The 22,920-nt window shown below is 50.5% G+C and overlaps 1 protein-coding gene across 1 annotated transcript in view; it reads right to left on the reverse strand.

Annotated features, from left to right (window-relative positions):
• The window catches only part of PLEKHM2 (pleckstrin homology and RUN domain containing M2), a 37,960-nt gene extending 21,754 nt beyond the window's left edge, over nucleotides 1-16,206 (reverse strand). Inside the window, exon 1 of the mRNA XM_082832453.1 lies at nucleotides 16,087-16,206. Coding sequence (XP_082688579.1) covers nucleotides 16,087-16,146 — 60 coding nt within the window. The 5' untranslated portion in view covers nucleotides 16,147-16,206. The remainder of the gene's footprint in view (nucleotides 1-16,086) is intronic.
• Between the last annotated feature and the right edge of the window lie 6,714 nt (nucleotides 16,207-22,920).

Raw genomic sequence — 22,920 nt, forward strand, 5'->3', positions numbered from 1 at the left:
TCAGCCACAGTTGCTCCAGGAGGAGATTTCCTCACTTCTGGGAAGAAATTCATCCTGCTGATCAGACTGCCAAGTGGTTTTGAATGTTTCCTTTATGCCCATGAAAGTTTGGGGAAAAGGCTGAAAATTTCAGAATTAGTAGGGGTCTAGAGCAGGGGTCAGCAAACTATGGCCAGTGGGTCTGCCTCCTATTTTTGTAAATAAAGTTTTATTAAAACACAGCCACACCCATTTGTTTTGTATTATCTACAGCTGCTTTTGCACTATGATGGCAGAACTGAGTAGATGAGACAGAGGCTGTATGGCCTGCAGAACCTAAAATATTTACTATCCAGCCCTTTATAGAAGGTTTGCCGACCTCTGGTCTAGAGCCTTAAGCAGGGGTGACAAGGAATGCACACCTGTTACAGGCTGGCCAGGAGATGTCTCTCGCCCAACGCTCAGTTCAGCAGTGGCCAGAAGAGGAGGCTCGAGCCTTGAAGATTCATATATTTCAACAAAGATTTACTGAGCACCCACTATGAATACACCAGCTGCTATTCTTATACAGAAGTCCCGGCCCTTGTAAAATGTAAATCGTATGCAAATACATAATATAGTGCCAGGGATGAATAATGCTATATAAAAACAAAGCAGTGATCAGGGGTCTGTTATAAATATGGGGTCAGAGAAGATCTCACTGAGGAAATGACTACTGAGGTAACTAGGGGAAGAGCATTCTAGTTAGGACAGCATGTGCAAAGGTCCTGGGGCAGGGGCAACCGGAAGGAGACTGGTGTGGCAAGGATGTGAGTGATACGAGCTCAGAGAACAGCCAAGGGCCACATCATGTGCAGGTGTTCAGGCTGTGGTAAAAGACTTGGCATTTCATTACTAGTTTGATGGGAAGTTATTGGAAGTCACTGAAAACAGGGAGGTAATATAATCCAATATGTATGTTATGAGGCTGCTCTAGCATATGTGTGGTGTATATACGGACTCTGGAAGGCCAAGGTGGAGGCAGAGAGACTGGCTGGGAGGCTATCACCAGTGCAGATGGATAAGGGAGGCTTGGAGCTGGCTGTAGCGGTGGAAGCAAAAAAGGGTTAGATTTAAGAGCTACTCTGCAGGTGGTGCCCCAGGGACTTACTGATGGATTAGCTGTGCGGAAGGAGAGAAAGCAAGCTGCCAAGGATGATTCTAAGGCTTTTGGTCTGAGCAACTGAACGGCAGTGCCCTTTCCAGATCAGGTGGAGTTCTGCGCCGGCCATGGTAAGTTTGAAACATCTATCAGGTATCTAAGTGGAGATGTCAAGGAGACAGTTGTACAAATGAGTCTGGAGTTCAGAGGCAGGTCAGCGCCATCAGCCTTTGGATGGTATTTAAAGTTGTGGAATTGGATGAGATCATCTTGGGAATGCAGAGAGAGGAGCATCTGAGCACTACGCAGGGCGCTCCAGTGTCAGACCAGGGGTCCTCCCACAGTCTGCATGACAGGGCCACTTGGGGAACTGGAGGAAAAGAACAATGCCCAGGCGCCTCTCCAGATCAACCGGAGCAGAAACTCTGGAGGTGGGGCCCAGGAACCAGCATTTCTTAGTAACACTCCCCAGATAATTCGAATGCCCAGCCAGGGCCGAGGATCACTGCTTTAGACTGAGAAGGCACAGGCAGCAAGGCAGTGGACAACCCGGACAGTGTGTGCTCCAGAAGCTACATGAAGACAGTCTGCAGAGGGAGGGAATGATCAGTCCATCGGGTCATGTTCCCACATAAAGGGAGGGGCCGGGAACCTGGATGAAAAGCAATCGGGGTGAAGAGAGAGGGAAGAAAGCCTGGGAGGAGTCCGCCAGGGAGAGTCAGAGCTTTTTTGGATCCTGTTTCAAGCAAATGAGGTATTTGTAAACTGACATTGATGAGGCAAGTGGAACTTGAAAACGGGAGATGTTTGATGACATGGGGTAAAAATTATTATTAAATTTGGTTAGAAGAGAGAAAAGGAGAAGGAAGGAAGGAAAAAAGAGAAGACAGCAATACAGAAAACTCCTTTGACCAGCTTTGCCAAAAAGGTGGCAGGAAAATGGGGGTGGAGTAAAGGAGCCAAGTCCTTGAACAGGAAAGACGGGGTGGGATCCACTGTCCAGGGTAGGGGTGGCCACAGATGGGAGCCCAGGTGGGCTGGTGAGCTTGATGGAGGGAGGGTGAAAAAATTCTCATGGGAAGAAAATTTAAAAATAAGCAAGGCACGGCTTCCCTGGTGGTGCAGTGGTTAAGAATCCGCCTGCTGAGGCAGGGGAGACGGGTTCGAGCCCTGGTCTGCGAAGATCCCACATGCCGCAGAGCAACTAAGCCCATGCGCCACAACTACTGAGGCTGAGCTCTAGAGCCCATGAGCCACAACTACTGAGCCCACGTGCCACAACTACGGAAGTCCATGCCCCTGGAGCCTGTGCTCCACAACAAGAGAAGCCACTGCAATGAGAAGCCCACGCACCGCAAGGGAGAGTAGCCCCCCCCGCTCGCCGCAACTAGAGAAAGACCGCGCACAGCAATGAAGACCCAACACAGCCAAACATAAATAAATTTTTTTTTAAATTAAAAAACAATAAGCAAGGCCCGCTGAGAATGAAGAGAGAGAGAATAAGATTTAAAATTGTTTTTAGGGCTTCCCTGGTGGTGCAGTGGTTAAGAATCTGCCTGTCAATGCAGGGGACACGGGCTCGAGCCCTGGTCCGGGAAGATCCCACATGTCATGGAGCAACTAAGCCCACGAACCGCAACTACTGAGCCTGCACCCTAGAGCCCGTGAGCCACAACTACTGAGCCTGCGCTGTAGAGCCCGCAAGCCACAACTACTGAGCCTGTGAGCCACAACTACTGAAGGCCACCGCAATGAGACGCCCACACACCTCAACGAAAAGTAGCCCCCGCTCGCAGCAACAAAGACCCAACACAGCCAAAAATAAAGAAATTTATTTTTTTAAAACTTGTTTTTGAAGCCATGGTTTCCTGAGAGTCCTTGAACTCAGGCCTCATCTCCAAGTCATGCTCCCAGGCCACACTCGGACCGGCTAAGCTGCTCTTCTCTCCCTGTTCCCGGTTCTCCGGGTGCACTTGGGCACCCAGGCCAGGAAGAGCTGGGTTCAGCTCACCCCAGACTCTCACGGCCAGGAGGCCGGTGCTCCCTGCTGAGCCCTCTGGGAAAACCAGCCATCACGAGACTGTGCCAGACCCCGTGGCTGCAGGGACATGGGGGTGGCGCACTTCCGCAAGCCAAGAAATGCCTGACTCCGGGCATTTTAATCAGGGTTAGTCCCACTCTCTGCTTGGAGCTGCCACAGCCAGGCCCTCTCAGTCTTGTCTCTCTCCTGGATGCATAACCATGAAACAATTTCTAGTTCTATGGTCGGTACCAAGAAATCCTTCCAGAATTGGTCCCTAATAGGTAACTCCACGGCAGCTGTGAAAGATTAACAACGGCCAAGTGAAAATGAGCTGGTTCCAGGGGCCTCCCTTCCTCCTCCCTGGTCAGCTGAGACCAAAGAGGCTGTGATGCTGCTCAGCAAACAGCCGGGGATCTGAAATCTCACTCTGCTCACCGTCTGTACTGGGGCGGGCGGGGTGGGGTGGGGGGCTCCGCACGCCTAGGTTTACAGAGCAGGAGAAAAGTCCCTGCCCCGACAAAGGCAGGAGAGTCTGTGAGGCCGGACAGACCCAGGCTGGCGACACGCCCGTGTGAGCCGCCCAACCACTTAGGGGCTCACTGCTGGGCCTGCTGCATCCCTGGTGGAGGACACGGACCTTGAACACAGGAGACTCTCCCGCTGCTCAGGGAGGAGGTCGCCGGGTACCAGCAGCTGCTCTACTGGCTCCACGGAGACCAGATGTATTTAGACGACAGAGTATTTAGAACAGCCTCCCCAGTGCAGGCCTCGGAAGTAGAAGTCCAAAAGCAGAAAAGACCCCAGCTGAAGAGAGGTGGACTGCCAGCCGACCTCAGAGCACCTCTTTTACAAATTAAACCAACGATGGCCCCGGTTACACGAGCTCAACTCAAACTCGGAGCCACCCTGAGCTGCAGGACCCACTTGGGACACCTCATCCCAGGGCTGCCTCTCACCGGCTGCAGCTGGGGTGCGGCATGGGTGAGGGACGAGGCCTGCGGGAAGTGGGAGGTCTCTGTCCACCTTGCCTTTGGAATTCTAGCCACCGTGGGGCCCCTGCTGGGTCAAGCTGCACCTGTGGGCCTCGCGGACACTTGCTCTTCTTTCTGAGGCAGACCCTCCGAGGACAGGCAGAGGTCAAACTGTGTGATACCATTTATTACTTCTGGGGTTAGGATGTCCCCAAACCTGGATGCCTGGACGCCCCCAGGGAGAGGGACCCCACGAGGGCTCGTGCATGGCAGACACGGCTAAAGAAGGGTTGGTGCGGCCACCGAATCAACATCCCCACCCTGATGCTGCACCAGTAGTTTGCATTGGCTTCAGACACAGACTCTCATGGATCTGAAGAGAAGGCCAGTGCTCGCCACCCTTCCTCTCAAAAATAAATGTAAACAAATAAATAAATAATAAGGCAGGCAGGCTGGAGTCTTTTAAATCTTAGCAAAGCTTCTTAAAAACAATAATGCTGGGACTTCCCTGGTGGCGCAGTGGTTAAGAATCTGCCTGCCAATGCAGGCAACACGGGTTCGAGCCCTGGTCCAGGAAGATCCCACATGCCGCGGAGCAACTAAGCCTGTGTGCCACAACTACTGAGCCCGAGTGCCACAACTACTGAGCCCACGTGTCTAGAGCCCGTGCTCCGCAACAAGAGAAGCCACCACAATGAGAAGCCCACACACCACAACGAAGAGTAGTGCCCGCTCGCCGCAACTAGAGAAAGCCTGCACGTAGCAACGAAGACCCAACGCAGCCAAAAATAAATAAATAAATAAATTTAAAAAAAGAGCAATAATGCCTGCTTTACATGATCCAAGGAAAGGAAGGCTACTGTCGACAGCATTTCTGGAAAGACTCTCCATTGGAATCGAAGACAAGGCTGGGTGCTGGCCAGGATGAAGAATTTCAGAATCTAAGGGCATAAGAGCCCTTAGAAATCACCAGTGGTTCGAGGATGGAGTAGAATCCTGTGTGTGGCGTGTTTTTTCAGGCTGTTGCTTGGCTTCCAGGTCTCTGGTGTTTGCGCAGGGACCTCTCGGGAGGGCCTCTTACCGTCTTCCTCTCCTGGAGCCTCTCATTCAGGAGGGTGTGGGGGGCAGTTAGAGTGAGCAAGGGAGAGGCTGTCAGTGAATGGAACTTTAACTACTGAATGCACTGAAAATCAGAAAAATAATCACTTAGCCAGAACCCTCATCTCATGGGTCTGGGAGGCTGGGGCCCAGGGAAGTGAAGACGCTTCCTGCACCTCCTGGCTTTGTCCAGTGGTCCTTCTGCTTTACTGCAGCGTCTTGGCCCGGTGTGCTCAGATACCACAGAGGTAGCTATTCCTGGAGCCCCTTCTGCTTCCACCCTCCCTGGGGATAAAGTGAAGGTCAGGGCACCTGCTGTGACCATCCGGAAAGTGCTCATCCCAGCGTCTTACTGAGGGGGACAGAGCAGTAGGGGTCTTGGGCCACTCCCAGGACTCTATCGAATGGGAGCTGGGAGTTTAGGGGGGCGACGTCAGGAAGGTTCCAGCCACTTCCTTCCTAGACAACATGAGAATGTCCACAGAAGCTAAGGCCCACTGGGTGTCCACGGCTCCACTGACCCCAGGCAACCGCAATGTTTCTGACTCATTCTCCTCATTTTAAAATCCCTCACCTGAGATCCCACCCTACCTTAGCCTGGAAAATAGCTCATTCCCAACGACAATCAATTATAGTCGATTATAGAACTAGAGAACCCAGGCATCACCTCTGCACAAGAACCAGTCAGAGATCCTGCCATTCAGAAACGACGGGCCTGGTTTCTCGGTGGGCATGAAAAACACAGTCCTGCAGCCCATGCCCCTGCCCGGGAAAGGCTTGTGCCCAGGCTGGTGGCATCCTGGGACTGACTGGCACCACCCCATGTAGGGCTGCCATAAAGGGTGCGCTGTTTGTTTACCATGGCCTGCATCGTTCCTGAAGCAAGTTGGGTGAAATCAACGCTTCTTAACCATTCATTTGCCACTAAATACACCCAATTATACAGCTTTCTTTCCCACCTCCCAAATCACTGCTTATTAGCCCCTTTGCTGGAGTTGGCAGGCTCTCTGCCTAGCTCTGCTGAAAGATATACTAGGGAAAAGATGAAAAAAGCAGGTACTTGGGAATTCCCTGGCGGTCCAGCGGTTGGGACTCCGTGGTTCCACTGCAGGGGACCCGGGTTCAAACCCTGGTCAGGGAACTAGGATCCCACAAGGTGCGTGTGGCACGGCCCAAAGGGAAAAAAAAAAAAGCAGGTACTTGGATTATCCATGGATTTCATTTTTTGCGCTTTCTCTGGGGTGTTGGAACGATGACAGCAGGAGGGGACTAGCCTAGCTGGGCACAGATCTCTTGGTAACTGGGTACTTTGACAGAATATGGTTTCCAAAAGCAATTAAATGCTCCTCTTCCTGGCAGGGGAGTGTCCCAGCCCCGAAGTACTACGATTGTTCTGCCTCTGAACTCAGCACAGCGTTGACCTCTGATGGAGGGACCAAGGGCTCCTTTCAGAGTGGAGAGGAAAATGTAAGAGGCCCTCCCGAGAGGTCCCTGGGCCAACACCAGAGACCTAGAAGCCAACCAATGGCCTGAAAGAACGCGCCGCAGGCAGGATTCTACTCCATCCTTGTGCCGCTGCGATGGAAGCCGGAGCTGGCAGGGCCCCTGCTCTCTGTTTTCCGAGCGCTCACATTCAGTGTTGTGTGTAGCACCGGCGGGAGGAGGGAGGGAGTTTTTCAAAGCCTCATTTTACTCAGTCTTCCAAAGCCTGGGAGCCTTCGCTGGCTGTGTTCATCTTTCACTTCCCTCTTCCTCCGCCGTACCTGCAATGTCCCCCACCCAGACAACCATACCGTTGCTGAGGAAAATGGCCATCCAGTCACTGTCTAAATCACGACTTCGGTTGAGAGGTGAGACAGTCAGAGACTTCGGAGGCTGAAGGTGTAAATACAGGGTCAGGAAGTGTGCCGAGAGCACCATGGATAGGTTCCTGAAGGACACGTGGGAGGGCCTGGGGCTGGGCACACGCCCCATCCGCTGTGATTTGTTTAACTCTGGTCTGTCTTCTAGAGTGTCAGCCCCGAGGGGGCAGGGGCTTGGTGGGCTCTGTTCACTGCTGATTCCTAGTGACTGGAAGGGTGCCCAGCACAACACAGGCACCCATTTGTTAAGTGAACGGGTGGTTTTATAGCGGACTGGCCCACAAGACTGACCTGTGGGGATGGATTATCTGTTATAATTTCAAGACAGACATGATGGAGACGGAAAAGGCTCAGAGAAATGGAAAGAGCGAGAGCGAGAAACATGGTTCAGGTCCAGACCTGCCCCTTATGAGGGTTAGAATGTTGGGCGCGTTACTTTTCTAAACCTCACTTCCCTCGTGTATTAAACAGGGATCGTGAGCCATCCTGCAAGTCTGCTGTGAGCCTGACTGAGGAAGTGTGTGTGAACAGCAGGTGGTGAGTGCATTAAGTGTACGGATTCTGCTATGATCACTCCCCTTCCTGTTAGCGTGTCTGGACATTTCACGCCTCAGTAGTCTGTAACACCAAAAATACAGAACTTAGGGTGAAGTGTGAACAGAAGTTGACTACTTTCAAAAGTTAAGTGTGGATTTCAAGTCTACATTAGCCCTTCCCTTGCTCTTACATGTTACTGGGTTTCTTAGACTCTTTTAGCTCTAACTCTTAAGTACAGATAGCCAGGGAGGAGGGGTGATTATAGGAAAGGACCACTTTCTTCCTTATACATTTCTATAATGTTTGTGACTACTTAGAAGCAAAAGGAATAAAGATGAATTACAAATACGTAAGATGGGAGAATGTCTCTGTGGCAGAACCAGTTGCTTTGCTAGAAAGACAGAGGAGATGCTCTTGGAACCCTAGGTAGTCATAACAACCAACAGATCAATGACCTAAACTCTCAGCTCCAGCCAAATGGACTCTCCCAGAAACTGTCCTTCTTCCCCTGCCTCAAATGGAAGTTCTAGGACATCGAGACATCAAGCAAGCAGCAATGAGGAGGAGGACAGGGCTGGAAAGGAACGGTCACCCAAACCCGCCCCAGGGAGGAGAGCTCTGGGCCCAGGGTCGCTTACTTCGCCTTGTGCCGGGGCGGGGGGTGGGGGTGGGGGTCCCTGCTCCATCAGCATTGAGGTCACCCGGGAGAACTTTTATTTTTTTTTAAATTTATTTATTTATATTTATTTTTGGCTGCATTGGGTCTTCGTTTCTGTGAGAGGGCTTTCTCTAATTGTGGCAAGCGGGGGCCACTCTTCATCGCGGTGCGCGGGCCTCTCACTATCGCGGCCTCTCCCGTTGCGGAGCACAAGCTCCAGACGCGCAGGCTCAGTAGTTGTGGCTCACGGGCCTAGAGCTCCACGGCATGTGGGATCCCCCCAGTCCAGGGCTCAAACCCATGTCCCCTGCATTGGCAGGCAGATTCTCAACCACTGCGCCACCAGGGAAGCCCCCGGGAGAGCTTTTTATCGAAGGGGGAAAAGGCCCGTTGCTTTCCTTGGACATAAGGGCACTGCCAGCCTCAGTGGCACCACACTCTCCTTGCCATGGTGGCAAATCCTGATGCCAGAGATGAGCACTGAAGACTCGAGGGGGGAGAATGACCCACCCAGAGCGCCCCCAGCACCTACAAATGCCAGCCTTCTCCTTCCACAATGCTCGCACCCAGAATACCAACTCCTTTCTCTCCACGTGGAAACGTCTTGACCACTCCACCCTCATTCAGCATTAGCTTTTAGGCCTGACGTTTCTGTCAGCCATCGGCAGCCTTTCAATCTTGCCGGGAAATTTCTTTTCCCAACGGGCTCCAGCCAGATGAGCTTTGAGGGGGACCCAGAGGAATCGCCACTGCTCCCTCCGAAACTCCGTGTGTCCACTGTGATTACACAGATGGCTGGGGCCCACCCCGACTGAGCGGAGCTGCCACTGCCTGATGCAGACCTGTTTCTGCCTGGCCTCCAGTCATCAAACGGGGCCTTTCGAGGTGGATGAGCCTGATGCTAGAGCCAAGGCACGGAGGAGAAAGAGAGGGCCCGGGGTGTCCTGTGATGGGGTGGAAAGGACCACAATGTCACCAGCCTGCAAACAGAGCCCTAACATCAGAGAAGCATCTTGCAAAAGGAGAACCAGAGTAAAACTCAGGCAGGGCTCAGAAAAACCAGTGACCGCTTCTCCACTAGCGTCTCATGCTGGGCCTGGGTGGGGTCATTCGGGGGGTCAGGGGCACACCTAAGTGGTTCCTGCTTGGAACCACTCATCCCTCTCTAGGTAGCCTCCGTGATGTGAGAGCGGAGAGGAGCAGAGAGCTACTGCCAACCTCAGGACTCGGGCAGGGGAGGGGGAGCCCTTAGCACTTCTGTTTATAAAATGTGTGTGTGGATACTTACTATTTTATCGAGCTCTTTGCCCAGGTGACTCAGGTCATCAGGGGTTTTCAGAACGCTTAAGATTTTAAAACTCTTAAGAGTTTTTCCATGAAGCCAAGAGAACAAAACTACTGATTGAAATCAAATGGTCAGTGTAATTCCCACATCGATCTAACTACCACGCCCTCTCTGGGAAAGAGCTGCCCTAACTCATTTTTAATGTACTGGCAGATCTAACCTCTCTGGTAGAGTGGAAAAATGGGCGCAAAGAGCCCACCACCGGACCCAGCCGTTTCAGCTGCACTGCCAGGCGAGGCTGAACAGCTGCAGCTCTTAGACCAGCGTCAGCAGACCCCGATCGGGAGACCCCCGCTCAACACAGGGTATGCCTGGCCGGAAATAGAAGGCCACTCAGAGCCCAGCCCGGTGGGGCAACCCGCCCAGACTGAGGGCGCTGGGGACCTGGGTTGTCCTCTGTGAGAGAAGGTGGTCCCGACCTAGGAACATTCTCTCAAGGAGGGTTACTTTATCAATACACGTCTATTCACCCTGTTTAAGGGGATCAAAATTGGGGCTGAGGAGACAGAGAACTGGGGTCGCTTACTTTTCATTTTATACACTTCTGAGCTATTTGTGTATTTTTTAAAACAACTCCTCATCTTCCTAGGCTAATGTCTCACTCTCTCATCGTAGTCAGTGTCTCTTGCTGGAAGCAATGTCACCTCTTTGGCAAGTCTCCTCTGACCACCCCCCTCTGCAGCAGACCCTCTGCCAGTTCACCACCTTTTCCTGACCGAGGCCTTTTGGACACATCACAATATGAAGGTCTTTGTATTGGTTTGTATGCTAACTTATCACTTTCTCCTCCTGAAACAGGAGGGAAGGGGGCAGGGCACAACCTTTGAAAGAATAACATAGCCCGAGGACATGACATAAACTGATTAGAACCAAATGGGTCCAAGATGGCCCCCCAAACCCGGAGCCTCAGTATATGCTTATATCAGCAAGCTAAATGACACACCCACAGGCGCCATGACAGTTCCAAGATCAGTAAGGATCAAAAAGTGGGCAGTGGCCCAATTCCTGGAAATCCCCGCCCCTTCCTAAAATAGCTGGAATACTCCCCCCACTCTTTAGCCTATGAAATTACCCACCCCCATAAAACCTGACAACCCTGCACCCTGGTGCCTTTCTCGCCTTCTGAGATGGCCCACGCTCTGTCTGTGGAGTGTGTTTCTCTAAATAAATCCACGTCTTACCTATCACTTTGGCTCTCACTGAATTCTTTCTGTGATGAGACATCAACAACCTGAGCTTCATTAAGTCCTGAAACCAGGGGTGTGATCTCACTTGGAAGACTGTGGGTTTTGGCTGGGTTCTACCCTTCTAGGGCCTAGGACAGTGAGGACAGAAGGAAGGTGATCAGTAAATGTTTTTGAAAGACACACATCCAGTGGTATTTACGAGTGTCCATATTCATTCCACAAGCCTGACATAGTGCAAAAACCCAGTGACAATAGAGATTTCGTTGACTATGGGACTGGCCATCACACCAGCTTCTTTGAAAGCGATCCCTAGCCTACCCTGGGGAGGACACTTTTGTGCACAAATACAAAGTAGCTCTGGGCCAAATCCAGCTATGTGTATGGCTTGTCTGTGGTTGCTTTTGAGCTACAAGGGCAGGACTGAATGGTTTCAACGAAGACCACATGGGCTGAAAATATTTACCATCTGGTCTTTGAAGAAAAAGTCTTGACAAACCATGAGCTTGAAGGAACAGAGAAGTGTAGTGTAAGACTTTGAAAACTGCACAAGAGAAAATGGCAGGGTTCACACATACACTTGCAAGTGCTAATGGTAGCTGATACCTTATTCAGGCCTTGTTATGCATGAGATCTTGTACTCAGTGCTCTGAGTGTGTCATCTCCTGTAATTTCATTCTCATTACAACTATGAGTAGGTTCTGACTGCTGAGGCTAATTGAGGTACAGTGATTTGCCAGGGTCAACATGGTCAGTGACAAACCCCAAATTCAAACCCAAATCGAGGTCTGTGTACTTGTATTTGTATCCTGCATTTGTAACCTGCGTCTGTATCCACTGTGCTGGACAGCTTCGATGGAAAGCACTTTCCAGCCGTATCGAGGAGAACCCTCCACACTCCCAAGACTGCTCTGTCTCCTCTGTGTCCTCAGAAGGCCACCTGGATGTCCCCACTGCCTTGGGGATGTTAAATGCCTACTTTCTATCTTAAATGCCCACTTCTTCTCTGTCTCTGAATTCTACCAATTTGTCAAGACTCAGTTAAGCTCTCCTTCTCTGAGGCTTCTCCTTGCCTCGGTGACTTTTTAAATCCTCCCTCCAACCAATATATGAACTGTTGGAGGGCAGAGGCTGCCTTCCACTGCAGAGCCTTTGTTCAGATTGCAAGCGTATGCAACAGACATGCCCCTCAGAAACAAAACAAAACTCTGGTGAAACCCACTGTCTCCCCTCCCCTGGAGAAGATGCTATTTAGTAGAACCACATGCCAATTCAAAATGCCAACACTCTTTAACTTGGACGTCTCTCTTTAGCTATTAACAAATCGGGAACCACAAGCTTTATTGTCTGCATCTGGGATGTTTCATATTGCACTTGCCTTTTATTGTTATCATTATCATTTAACTGTGCTAACTATTAAACTCGCCACTTCTCTCTAACTCCCAGGAATCCTGCCTTCATATCAGAACACAGGTTCCCTGGATCAGCTACTGCACTGGTGTTACAGGGCATGTTCAACATCACAAAATCTAGGTGTGAAAATAGCTGAACTCAACAATGCTGCTTAGGAACAGTGGTTGCACTTGGGGGTGTAGTTTCTGGGATGATGGCTGTGTTCGTTTCTGGCTCTAGGTGCTGGATATGTGGATGTGCTCACTTTGTGAGAACTCACTCAGCTCTACATCTAGGAGTGTAGGTATATTTTATTTTCTGTAGGTATATGCTATTTTCTGTAGGTATATTTTATTTCAATAAAAAGTTCTCAAATACCCTTTGCAAACATAGCTAACACACATGGATCTTTTTTTTTTTGGCAGAAATCACACCTCATTTTCTTCATGCAACGTCCTTATGAAAGGATCAGTTAGACCATTTTACTAGCGGTAGGATGGGCAAAAAAGGCGAAGCAACTCTTAAGGTACCATATAACAAATTCAGGAGGGATTGGTGCTCAAGGTCAAATCCGACCCCAAGACGGCTAGCCCTCCATGCCTACTGCTGTAGCTGAACCGATTCCCATTAGAAGCAGATACTCTGACTCCGAAAACCAAATGCCCTTCATATGCCAGAATCATAAAATAGTTCTCTGAAACGCAACATACAGAGGAAGTGGGTAACAAGGCCCATTAGCAACGTCTAGGTGGTAAGGTCGTTTAGCTACCTTCAGACCTTGTGAAAGGGAGGAACTGGCTCTACCACAAACAGAAAAAGCGACCACTTATGCTATAGACAGAATGTCTGTGTCCCCCTACAGGTTCATATGTTGAAATCCTAACTCCCAAGGTGATGGTGTTAGGAGGTGAGGCCTTTGGGAGGTGATTATGTCATGAGGGTGGAGCCCTAATGAATGGGATTAATTCTCTTATAAAAGAGACCCAGGAGAGCTCCCTCCCCCCCACCCCTCCACGTAAGGACGCAGGGAGAAGTCAGCAGTCTGCAACCCAGCCCCAACCAGAGCCCTCACCAGAACCCGACAATGCTGGGACTCAGTGTTTTCAGGCTTCCAGCCTCCAGAACTGTGACAAATAAATGTATGTGTTTATAAGCCACCCAGTCTGTCGTGGTCTGTTACAGCAGCCCAAACAGACTAAGACAGCTTACTAAGACTGGGTTAAGCATCAGGCTAAACACTGTCCATACAGACTCTCATCAAATCTTCACAACAGCACTAATTTCATCCCTGCTTTACAGACGAGAAAACTGAGGCATGGAGAGGGTAAGGAACCTACCCAAGGTTACAGGGTTATTCATTGGCAGGGCAGGGATTCTATCCAGGCCACCAGACTCCAGAACCCATGTTCTTATCCACGATGCTAGTCACGCCTCTTGTTGGGATTCACCCGCGGATGGGTTTCCAGCTTCTACTGTGCGACATACCTTCTGATTCACCCTCGCTTGTCCAAACGCATCCAATGATAAGCGTCTTGTCAAGCACACCAAACTCCTTCATAAACGGCAGGCTGGTTCCCAGAGTGCTCTCTGCCCTCAGAAGATTCGTGCTTACACACATGTCCACCCCCTTTCTACCAGGACTTTCCCCATTTATTTGTAAGTTGGAAATCTAAAGATAAAACACGAGGCCTACATGAAGCCATAACCAGCCCAGATTAGATTAGAAAGGTCAGCAGTCTTCCTTTGTCTTCCATTACTAAAGATGGATTGCTTTTTTATTTATGTATTTATTTTAAAAATTTATTTATTTATCTATTTTTTTTGGCTGCGTTTGGTCTTCGTTGCTGTGCACGGGCTTTCTCTAGCTGCGGTGAGCAGTGGCTACTTTTCGTTGCGGTGCACGGGCTTCTCGTTGCAGTGGCTTTTATTGTTGAGGAGCATAGGCTCTAGGCGTGTGGGCTTCAGTAGTTGTGGCATGCGGGCTCAGTAGTTGTGGCTCATAGCCTCTAGATCTCAGCCTCAGTAGTTGTGGCGCATGGGCTTAGTTGCCCCGTGGCATGTGGGATCTTCCCGGACCAGGGATTGAACCCGTATCCCCTGCACTGGCAGGTGGATTCTTAACCACTGCACCACCAGGGAAGTCCCTGGATTGCTTTTAAACAAACCATTTGCTCATCCTACACTCCTTGAGTAAGCAAAAATAATACCCCATTGCATTAGCAAAGCTCAGGAAAACTAAATAAAACTTTCATTGGATGTTTGCAATGTTGCTTTTAGTTGTACTTTTAGAGGAACCTTTTAGTAAGAGCACATTTTGAATCGACTTTTCTTTGTATGCTACACTGATCTTTATGAAAGGTAAAATTGCTTGCCTATGTTGCTTTTGAGGAATTTAAGTGGGGGGAGAACACGGTTATTAATTAATTAATTAATTAATTTTTGGCTGTGTTGGGTCTTCGTTTCTGTGCGAGGGCTTTCTCTAGTTGCGGGAAGCGGGGGGCCACTCTTCATCGCGGTGCACGGGCCTCTCACTATCGCGGTCTCTCTTGTTGCTGAGCACAGGCTGCAGACGCGCAGGCTCAGTAGTTGTGGCTCATGGGTCTAGTTGCTCCGCAGCATGTGGGATCTTCCCAGACCAGGGCTCAAACCAAAACATGGTTATTTAAATATAAGGTTTGATTTGGGACTTCCCTGGTGGTCCAGTGGGTAGAATTCCACACTTCCAATGCAGGGGGGGCTCGGGTTCGATCCCTGGTTGGGTACTAGATCCCGCATGCATGCCGCAACTAAGGAGTCCACATGCTGCAAGGAAGATCCTGCGTGCCGCAACTGGGACCCGGCGCAGCCAAAATAAATAAATAAATATTAAAAAAAAAACAAATTTAAGGGTTGATTTAATGAATTCTCTTCATTTTGGTCTGTTGAAGTAATTAAACCAATCTGATGAGCCTCCTCCTACCCATCAAGTCATCCCTGCCTCCACCACCATCTCACAGTTTCTGCGACTATCAGGTGAACTAGGAATTCAAATTAGGAAAACATTCCAACAATATTCCTCAAATGATTATCAATTCTGGTTTGGTTTTAAGTGAATATGAATTCTACCTTTTGTCCCTTATCTGGGACCCTTCCTCAGATAAGCTGACTCCTTCACACATCTAGTTACATGCCCTTAATAGGTCATAGTTTTTCTCTACCTGGAACTGGGACATGATCTCTACTGCAAGGAGCCCCATACACCGTAGTGTCACCATGTTCCACAGGTCACTGTCCAAAATGCAAGGTGCTTTAGGTTCTCAATCAAAGCTCTGAAATAAGCCTCTTCAAAACTGCCATCCTTGGGCAAGATTTTTCAAGGAACTTCCCAAGACCAGAGGCAGTATCACCCAGAACTGGGAAGACTGGAAGCTGCTTATCACGGGCCTTCACCCAGACTGCCACTCCCGAGAGGCAAACACAGGGGAGATCGAGGATGCAGCGACGCCGCCCAGGGATGCTCTGCAGGTGGGGCCCTCCCAGAGCTTTTCTGCTGCTACCCCCAGAGTGGGGGGTCCTGGCGGGTGGCGGCCCCTCTAAGTGACTCAGGGCCCCCAGGCCTGGCTTGTAGAAGCTCCCAGGATGCTGACCTCAACTTTGTTTTTTAAAAATAGCTCGGAGGCAGCGGCGCTCACGTGAGCCGCCGGGCTTCCCCTCCAAAATCCCGGGGCTCCCGGCGGCTCCTCGTCCTCGGGGTCGCGGAGGGTGAGGGCGGTGTCCCGAGCCCCGGTGACAGGAGGGACCCCGGCCCGCGCGAACGACCAGGGGGAAGAAGGGGGCGCTGGATGGGGTCGGGGGCCCGGACAGGGCGGGCCGGGTTGACCTCGGGGCCCGGGCCGGGGAGGGAAGGCCGCGCTCACCTTCTTCACCGACAGCGAGATGTTCTCCAGGATTCGGTCCTTCACCTCCCGCGGCTCCATGGCGCCGCCGCCGCCGCCGCCGCCGCCGCCCCGCCGCCGCCGCTTCCCGCGCCGGGGCCCCGGGGCCGCCAGCAACCGCTGCCGCCGGCCGTACGGGGGCTCCGTCGTGCCGGCCGCGGGGCCCGGCGCCCACCGCCCGGCCCTCGCCTCGCCCGGCCCCTCGCTCCGCCGCGGCCCGGCGGCTCCGGAGCGCGGCCGGCGGGGTAGGAGGCCACGGGCTGTGCGCGGCGGCGGCTGCAGGAACTGATGTCAGGCGGGGCGGCGCCAAGGCCGGCGGTCGGGCTGGGACGCCGGCGCCGCGCCCGCGCCCGCGCCCGTAGAGCCGGGACACCGGAGACGCCGTCGGCCCTCAGACCCAGGTCCCCCGGCCTTTCTTAGAGACCCTGAAGGCCCGCCTCCGCTCCGCTCGGGGCCCCCGGAGGCCCCCTCGGACCCCAGGGATCTGGACACCTCGCCTCCCGGAGACCCCCACGGCCCAGACTCCATCGGTAGCGTCCCCTTCCTTAGCCCCGAGGTTCCCGAGAGCCCTCAATACTCAGACTCCGGCTCTCAGGCCCCTTGGCTTCTGGCAGCGCAGAGACTCCCTCCCGGAGCTGCCCACAGACCCCGGCCGACTGGTCCCCACCGGCCAGCCTGGCCCTCACCAGCCCAGAGGACCCGGTCACTCCACTCCTCGGTTCCCCACCCTCACCTCCCGGTCCCAAACTTTCAGGCCACTCCGGGTCCTCGGTACCCCTCCCCACCTCCAAAACACACCCTCTTCGCCTCACCTTCACCTTCGGTCCTGATGCCCCTGCCAATTCTCACCCCGATCCCACTTCTAAAGCTGGTCCACATATCCTGAGGGCCCCCCACTGCCTCAGCCCTGAAACCCACCGTAACAATTCCCCTTCTCCCCGCACAGCACTCTTCCCAAATTTCACCATGTTTTGCAGCCACTTATACTTAAGGTTCTCAGTCTCCTACCTGGCTCACTTACTCATTTGGTTCCCAAATAAGTATATTCCTGATACATCCATTAGTCCCTCCTTTCTATTCCTTTTTTTTTTGTCAATATATATCATTGTATTTATTTTTTTACGCTTTTTAAAAGTTGAGATATAGTCATACAACATATTAGTTTCAGGTGCGTGACATGATTCAATATATGTATATATTGTAAAATGATCGTCGTCCTTTTTATTCTTAAGATACCCCAATTCTGGGCTTCCCTGGTGGTGTAGTGGTTAAGAATCCACCTGCCAATGCAAGGGACACGGGTTTGAGCCCTGGCCGGGGAAGATCCCACATGCCACATGCCGCAGAGCAACTAAGCCCGTGCACCACAACTACTGAGCCCACGTGCCACAACTACTGAAGCCCATGTGCCTAGAGCCCGTGCTCAGCAACAAGAAAAAACACTGCAGTGAGAAGCCCACGCACTGCAACTACTGAAGCCCACGTGCCTAGAGCCTGTGGTCCGCAATGAAGAGGTGCCCCCGCTCTTCGCAACTAGAGAAAGCCCATGCACAGCAACAAAGACCCAATGCAGCCATAAATAAATAAGTAAATAAATAAAATTTATTAAAAAACAAGATACCCAAATTCTCAGCTATAGCTCCCCAGTTTCTCCTCTCCTCTGCTCAGGCTACCCTTCCCTCAGCCTCCAAAACCCAGTCACCCCAGCACTGATCTGAAACACCGATTGTACACCTTATCCTAGATGGACTCCACCCTATACACACCAGAAAGATACCTCCCCAACCCTCAGTTTCCCAGGAAAGACCCAAGATGGTAGTAGATATTTTTTGTTTTTATGTGACTGGATAAGGGGACAAAAGTATGTGTCAGGAAAAGGAAGGAGAAACAGATTGCTGCATTCTATTACCACCCAGGATGAGGATCAAGGGCAAGAGTTCTTAGTACCAACGACGATGATGATGATGTGTTGAGTGTTGACTATGTGCCGTGAACTGAACTAAGTGCTTTCCATACATTTGTCTCATGTATCCTCAAATAACAATTCTTGGGACTTCCCTGCTGGTCCATTGGTTAAGACTCCATGTTCCCAATGCAGGGGCCCTGGGTTCAATCCCTGGTCAGGGAACTAGATCCCACATGCTGCAACTAAGAGCCCACATGCCATAACTAAAGAGCCGGCTCAGTCAAATAAATAAATAGATAAATAAATATTAAAAAAAAACACTAAAATAACAATTCTTGTACCCATGGATAAACTGAGGGGTGAGGGTAATTTGCCTAAAATCATACAGCAAATTGTGGAGCCCAGAAACAATTTGTACCCTTTTCTGAGCCAAGGATCCCTTTACATTTCTTCCTACTATTCGTGCAGAGTCTTATTCACTTTGCCACCAGGGAGGTCCCCAGGGTATTTTCTTAATAATACTGAGTTCAGGGGACTTCCCTAGTGGTCCAGTGGGTAAGACTCCATGCTCCCAATGCAGGGGGCCCGGGTTCAATCCCTGGTCAGGGAACTAGATCCCACACGCATGCCACAACTAAGAGTCCACATGCCGCAACTAAGAGTCCGCATGCCGCAACTAAGAAGCCTGCATGCCACGACTAAGAAGCCTGCATGCCACGACTCAGAAGCCCACATGCCACAAATAAGACCCGGCGCAGCCAAAATAAATAATTAAAAAAATAATAATATTACTGAGTTCAGGAAAATAGGAGATAACAGCCTCTGTGGAGCCAGGCAGAGGGCAGAAGGACAGGTGGGGATTGAGGCTGCAGTCACTGGACAGGTAGAGAAAAGGCTGAAGGCAAAGGACATGTTACTTTGAATTCGGAAAGAAATAGCCTGGTGTCCAAAGGTGTTTGTGGCAAGCAGGAGGAAAGCCAGCTTGAATGACCGGTTGGTCTAACAGCTTTGATGCACTCCCTTCCCACTCCACCCAGACAGGGTGCCTACAGGCCCCAACTTATCTGATGCAACTCCAGCTTCTGAGAATCCATTCAACCCAAAGTGGAACAAACTAGCTTCGCGGTTCCTCCCTGCTGTTAATAGCAAGCCATCTTCTGAGCAGCATCTTCTGCTGGTCACCACCTTCCTATAAATGGCTTGCGCACAAGACAGCTTCAACAGGTGTTATTATCACTTGTGATTAACAGGTGTGATGCAAGATGGTGGCATTTCTACCATGTTGTTTCTATCTTCACGCATTGGGGGATGGTCAGATTAAACTTTTTACAACATTCAGGAGGAACTTATGGTCTCACTACCTAGCAAATTCCTAAGGTTTGCATAGGTATGTGAGTGGGTGGGAGAAGTGAGGTATATTTTAGTCTCACAAGACTTCTTGCAGGGAAGGGGAGGGGGCCCAGTGTGTGTTTTCATGTGCAAATAATTGCCCCAGGCCCAGAGCTCAAATATGGAATCCATCCCCGCCTATCAAAAATAAGAAAAGGACGGGACTTCCCTGGTGGTGCAGTGGTTAAGAATCCGCCTGCCAATGCAGGGGACACGGGTTCGAGCCCTGGTCCGGGAAGATCTCACATGCCGTGGAGCAATGAAGCCCGTGCGCCGCAACTACTGAGCCTGCACTCTAGAGCCCGCGAGCCACAACTACTGGGCCTGCACTCTAGAGCCCGTGCGACGCAACTACTGAGCCTGCACTCTAGAGCCCGCGAGCCACAACTACTGAGCCTGCATGAACCCGTGCTCTGAAACAAGAGAAGCCACCGCAGTGAGAAGCCCAAGCACTGCAACGAAGAGTAGCCCCCACTCACCGCAACTAGAGAAAGCCTGCGCGCAGCACCAAAAAACCAACACAGACAAAAGTTAAATAAATAAATAAATAAACAAGAAAAAGAAAGAGAAAAAAACAGAGTGCCCATCAGTCTGGGTATTGCGAGTCATTAAGTTCAAAATTGAAACCTATTCATTTATTGCACAAGACTTTTGATCATGTGGAAAGTGCATGAGACTCTGAGGCATCAAGAGCCTCGACTGAGTCACTCTAGGGCCTCGGACAAATCTGTCTTAGTTTCCAAACCAGTGACACAGGAAAAATGATCTTTCTTTTTTAAAAAAAATATTGTCCACACCTAAATCTCCTACGGCTGAACACCGTCAGATGAAGGAAGAAGTAGGGAAGGCAGGTGAGGTCGTAAAACTACCACAGACCTGGCCCACCAGGTCGCCTCTACTCTTCTTTCCAAAGGTGTGTACTGCCACAGAGAGGAAAAAAATAAGAACAAATTCCAGCAACTTCCTCTTAAAAGATAATTGGAGGACATCCCTGGTGGCGCGGTGGTTAAGAATCCACCTGCCAATGCAGGGGACACAGGTTCGATCCGTGGTCCGGGAAGATCCCACATGCCGCGGAGCAACTAAGGCCGTGCACCCTAACTACTGAGCTTGTGCTCTAGAGCCCGCGAGCCACAACTACTGAACCCTAGTGCTGCCACTACTGAAGCCCACGTGCCTAGAGCCTGCAACAGACAAACAACCACAATGAGAAGCCCGTGCACCGCAATGAAGACTAGCCCCCACTAGCCACAACTAGAAAAAGCCCATGCGCAGCAACAAAGACCCAACGCAGCCAAAAAAAAAAAAAAAGAAAAAGATAATTGGAAGTGGAGGATGGTTTAAGAGACTAATTCCTCCCCTCTCCCCAACTCAAGGCAAATATATTTATAGTTCCAGAGGAGGGAGTAAATATTTCCTTGGCCGTCAGCCTTGTGAAGGTGCTCTCCATCTGAGAAGGGGAGGGAGGAGGGGCTGACTGTACAAAACAGCAATGGTCCAGGTTCCCACACCTTAACTCCGGCACCTGCAAGTGCCAACAATCTGTAACTCCAGGACTGTGGAAACCAAAACAAGGCAGCTTTAATCTAGGGGATTTTATTTTAAAATGTTGAACATCTGGGAACTCCCTGGTGGGCCAGTGGTTAGGACTCAGTGCTTTCACTGCCATGGGCCTGGCTTTTATCCCTGGTCGGGGAACAAAGATCCCTCAAGACATGAGGCACGGCCAAAAAACAAAAAAAATGTTGAACATCCAGTTCCTTTCTCCTTATTGTCCAGCCAGCAAGATGGGTTGGTGAAAATTGGGATATCATTCAACCTCCCTGCTTCAAAGGTTCCAACAGCTTCCTGTCAGAGCATTTGGAATGACATTCAAACTCTTCTCTGGCCTCCGAGGCCAGAGCTGATCTGGTTCAGCCTCTCCGCCTGACTCATCTCCTAATCTGTCCGCTGGTGTGTGCCAGCTCCCACCAACCTTCTGTTTCTTAAACAAGCTTGTGTGTTCACATCTGAGGGCCTCTGCTGGGAAAGCTCTTCCCCAGGGCGGCAGAAGCCTCTAGCCGTTCACCAAAATCTGCTCGCTCCACAGTGACAGCACTGTAGCCAGGCAGTGCTAGACTGTATTTCCCAGCCTTCTTTGCAGCAGGCCTGGCTACCTTATCACGTTCTCGCCAATGGCATGTGAACAGACATAAAGTGATGCACTTCCAGGCTGGACTGTTAAGCCAGTGGAACACCTGTCTTGGACTATATAGCATAGGCAAGATAAAAACTCTGTAATAAATTCTTGAAATTTTTGGCCTCTTTGTTCCCTCAGCCTAGCCTAACACAGTGCACCCCAAATCCTTACCTGGCAGGAGCCTAGCCAGCCAGGTCTCAGTTTAAATGTTAGCTTCTCAGAAGACCTTTCTCCTTCATTACTCCATATTTAAGTAGCCTCTAATCCCTTATAGCACACCGACCTACTAAATTTTCATTGTAGAATGTATTACTATCTGCATTTTCTTGTCTGTTGTCAGTCTTCAAAGAGACTGCTAGAGCATAAGCTTCATGGGAATATGCACCTTTGCTTAGTTCATGCAATGCTGCATTCACAGCACCAACTCAGTGTCTGGCACATGATACTCAATGTTTATTGAGTAGTATTTTGATTAATTTTTTTCTTATAAATTCATTTATTTATTGGTTGTGTTGGGTCTTTGTTGCTGCGCGGGCTTTCTCTAGTTGTGGCGAGTGGGGGCTACTTTGCGGTGCGTGGGCTTCTCATCGCGATGGCTTCTCTTACTGCGGAGTACGGGCTCTAGGCGCGCGGGCTTCAGTAGTTGCAGTGTGTGGGCTCAGTAGTTGTGGCTCACAGGCTCCAGAGCACAGGCTTAGTAGTTGTGGCACACGGGCTTAGTTGCTCCACGGCATGTAGGATCTTCCTGGACCAGGGCTCGAACCTGTGTCCCCTGCATTGGCAGGCGGATTCTTAACCACTGTGCCACCAGGGAAGTCCCTGATTTAATTTTTAATTCAATAGGGATGCAGAAAAATTTTTAGCTGGCCTTAGAAGTAAAAGCACAGAAAGAGAACTAGAGCCAAATATAAGGCTGCTTCTCTTTACATCTGATTTGGGCCTTTTCTATTCTAGGAAGACAATGGATGAGGAATTACGGCCCAAGTCTGTATAACCGTTAGCAGAGAGGTGCTGTTTGCCAATGTCCAGATTAGTCTTAGATGTGGGTCTGATAAAAAGTACTAGCTCACATGGAAGCCTGCAAACTTACTAACCTCAGAATGTCATCCACCTTTTAAAAATTTTTTATTAAAAAAAAATTATTTTTTGGCCGCACTACACAGCTTGCGGGATCTTAATTCTCCGACCAGCGACTGAACCCAGGCCCACGGCAGTAGTGCCGAGTCTTAACCACTGGACAGCCAGGGAATTCTTTGTCATCTGTCTTTTAAAATCCACGTTAAACTCAAGGTCAACAGTCATCCTGGGCTAGAATCCCTAAACCTGAAAACTGACCTCAGTG

This window comes from Leucopleurus acutus (assembly GCF_964270905.1).
Source record: "Leucopleurus acutus genome assembly, chromosome: 2".
Lineage (NCBI taxonomy): Eukaryota > Metazoa > Chordata > Mammalia > Artiodactyla > Delphinidae > Leucopleurus > Leucopleurus acutus.